This window comes from Antrostomus carolinensis, unplaced genomic scaffold (assembly GCF_000700745.2).
Source record: "Antrostomus carolinensis isolate BGI_N321 unplaced genomic scaffold, ASM70074v2 scaffold40742, whole genome shotgun sequence".
NCBI lineage: Eukaryota > Metazoa > Chordata > Aves > Caprimulgiformes > Caprimulgidae > Antrostomus > Antrostomus carolinensis.
In genome coordinates, this window is record NW_010301021.1 from 18611 (window position 1) to 19681 (window position 1071).

At 59.2% G+C, this 1071-nt stretch overlaps 1 protein-coding gene across 1 annotated transcript in view; it reads left to right on the top strand.

Annotated features, from left to right (window-relative positions):
• Positions 1–1071, top strand: part of PCDH12 (protocadherin 12) — a 10090-nt gene that overhangs the window by 2426 nt on the left and 6593 nt on the right. The window contains 2 exon segments of the mRNA XM_029083839.1: positions 1–263; positions 309–419. The exon segment at positions 1–263 is cut by the window's left edge and continues 1862 nt beyond it. Coding sequence (XP_028939672.1) covers positions 1–263; positions 309–419 — 374 coding nt within the window.

Here is a 1071-nt window from a genome sequence, read left to right on the forward strand (position 1 = left end):
AGGAGGATCTGCCCAGCACAGCCACCCCCGGACTGGGGGGCTCCCCGCAGGCTCCTCTCCATCTCACCCCCACTCTCTACAGGACTCTGAGAAATCAGAGGACCCAAAAAGACTCAGATGAGCAGCAGGGGACCTTCAACCTGCCCATTCTGCAGCGCCGGCCCTGCCAGCCCCACAGACCAAAAAATTCAGTGAAAGAAGCTGTGAGCCCCCCAGATGCTCCACCGCATGGCAAGAGCTTGGTGAAGCCACTGCAGGGACCTGTGGGAGAGTCCCCGCTGCCGCCCAACCAGCCTGTGGGACCTGAGCAGTCCCAGCCCCACCAGCACATCCTCAGGAGCCTGGTTCGGCTGTCACTGGTGGCACTGGCAGAGCAGAGCCCCACTGGGGAGTTCCTGATGGAGTCACCCCCAGTGCAGGTAGGAGCTTCCCCGCGTGTTGCTGGAGGTGTGGACAACCCCAAATCCTTTCTTGCCCAGGTCTTGTACACCCTAGGGTGGTGGGAACATGCAACCTAGAATCATGGAATCACAGAATGGTTTGGGTTGGAAGGGACCTTAAAGATCATCCAGTTCCAACCCCCCTGCCCTCAGCAGGGACACCTTCCACTAGACCACGTTGCTCAAAGCCTCCTAGACCAGGTTGCTCAAAGCCTCATCCAACCGGGCCTTCAACACTTCCAGGGAGGAGCATCCACAGCTTCTCTGGGCAACCTGGGCCAGTGTCTCATCACCTTCACAGCAAATAATTTCTTCCTCAGATCTCATCTCAATCTCCCCTCTTCCAGTTTATAACCATTGCCTGATGATCTTTGGTTGGTCTCCTCTCATCTGTGGGCAGAGGTGCCCCAGGAGTTGGGGATGGGGTAGGACAAAACAGCCACCTCACCACAGGCAGGGTCTCCCCATGCCCATCAGGATCCCCTGGGAGCTGGGGTGGAGGATGGCTGTCAGGCAGGGAAGGGGACAGCCCCATGCCCACTTGCTCAGGGGAGCGTGCAGGTAGGGAACAGCCGGCAGAGATGGTGCAGGGGAAGCACTGGGGCCAGGTGGGCTGCGTGGCCGCTTGTTT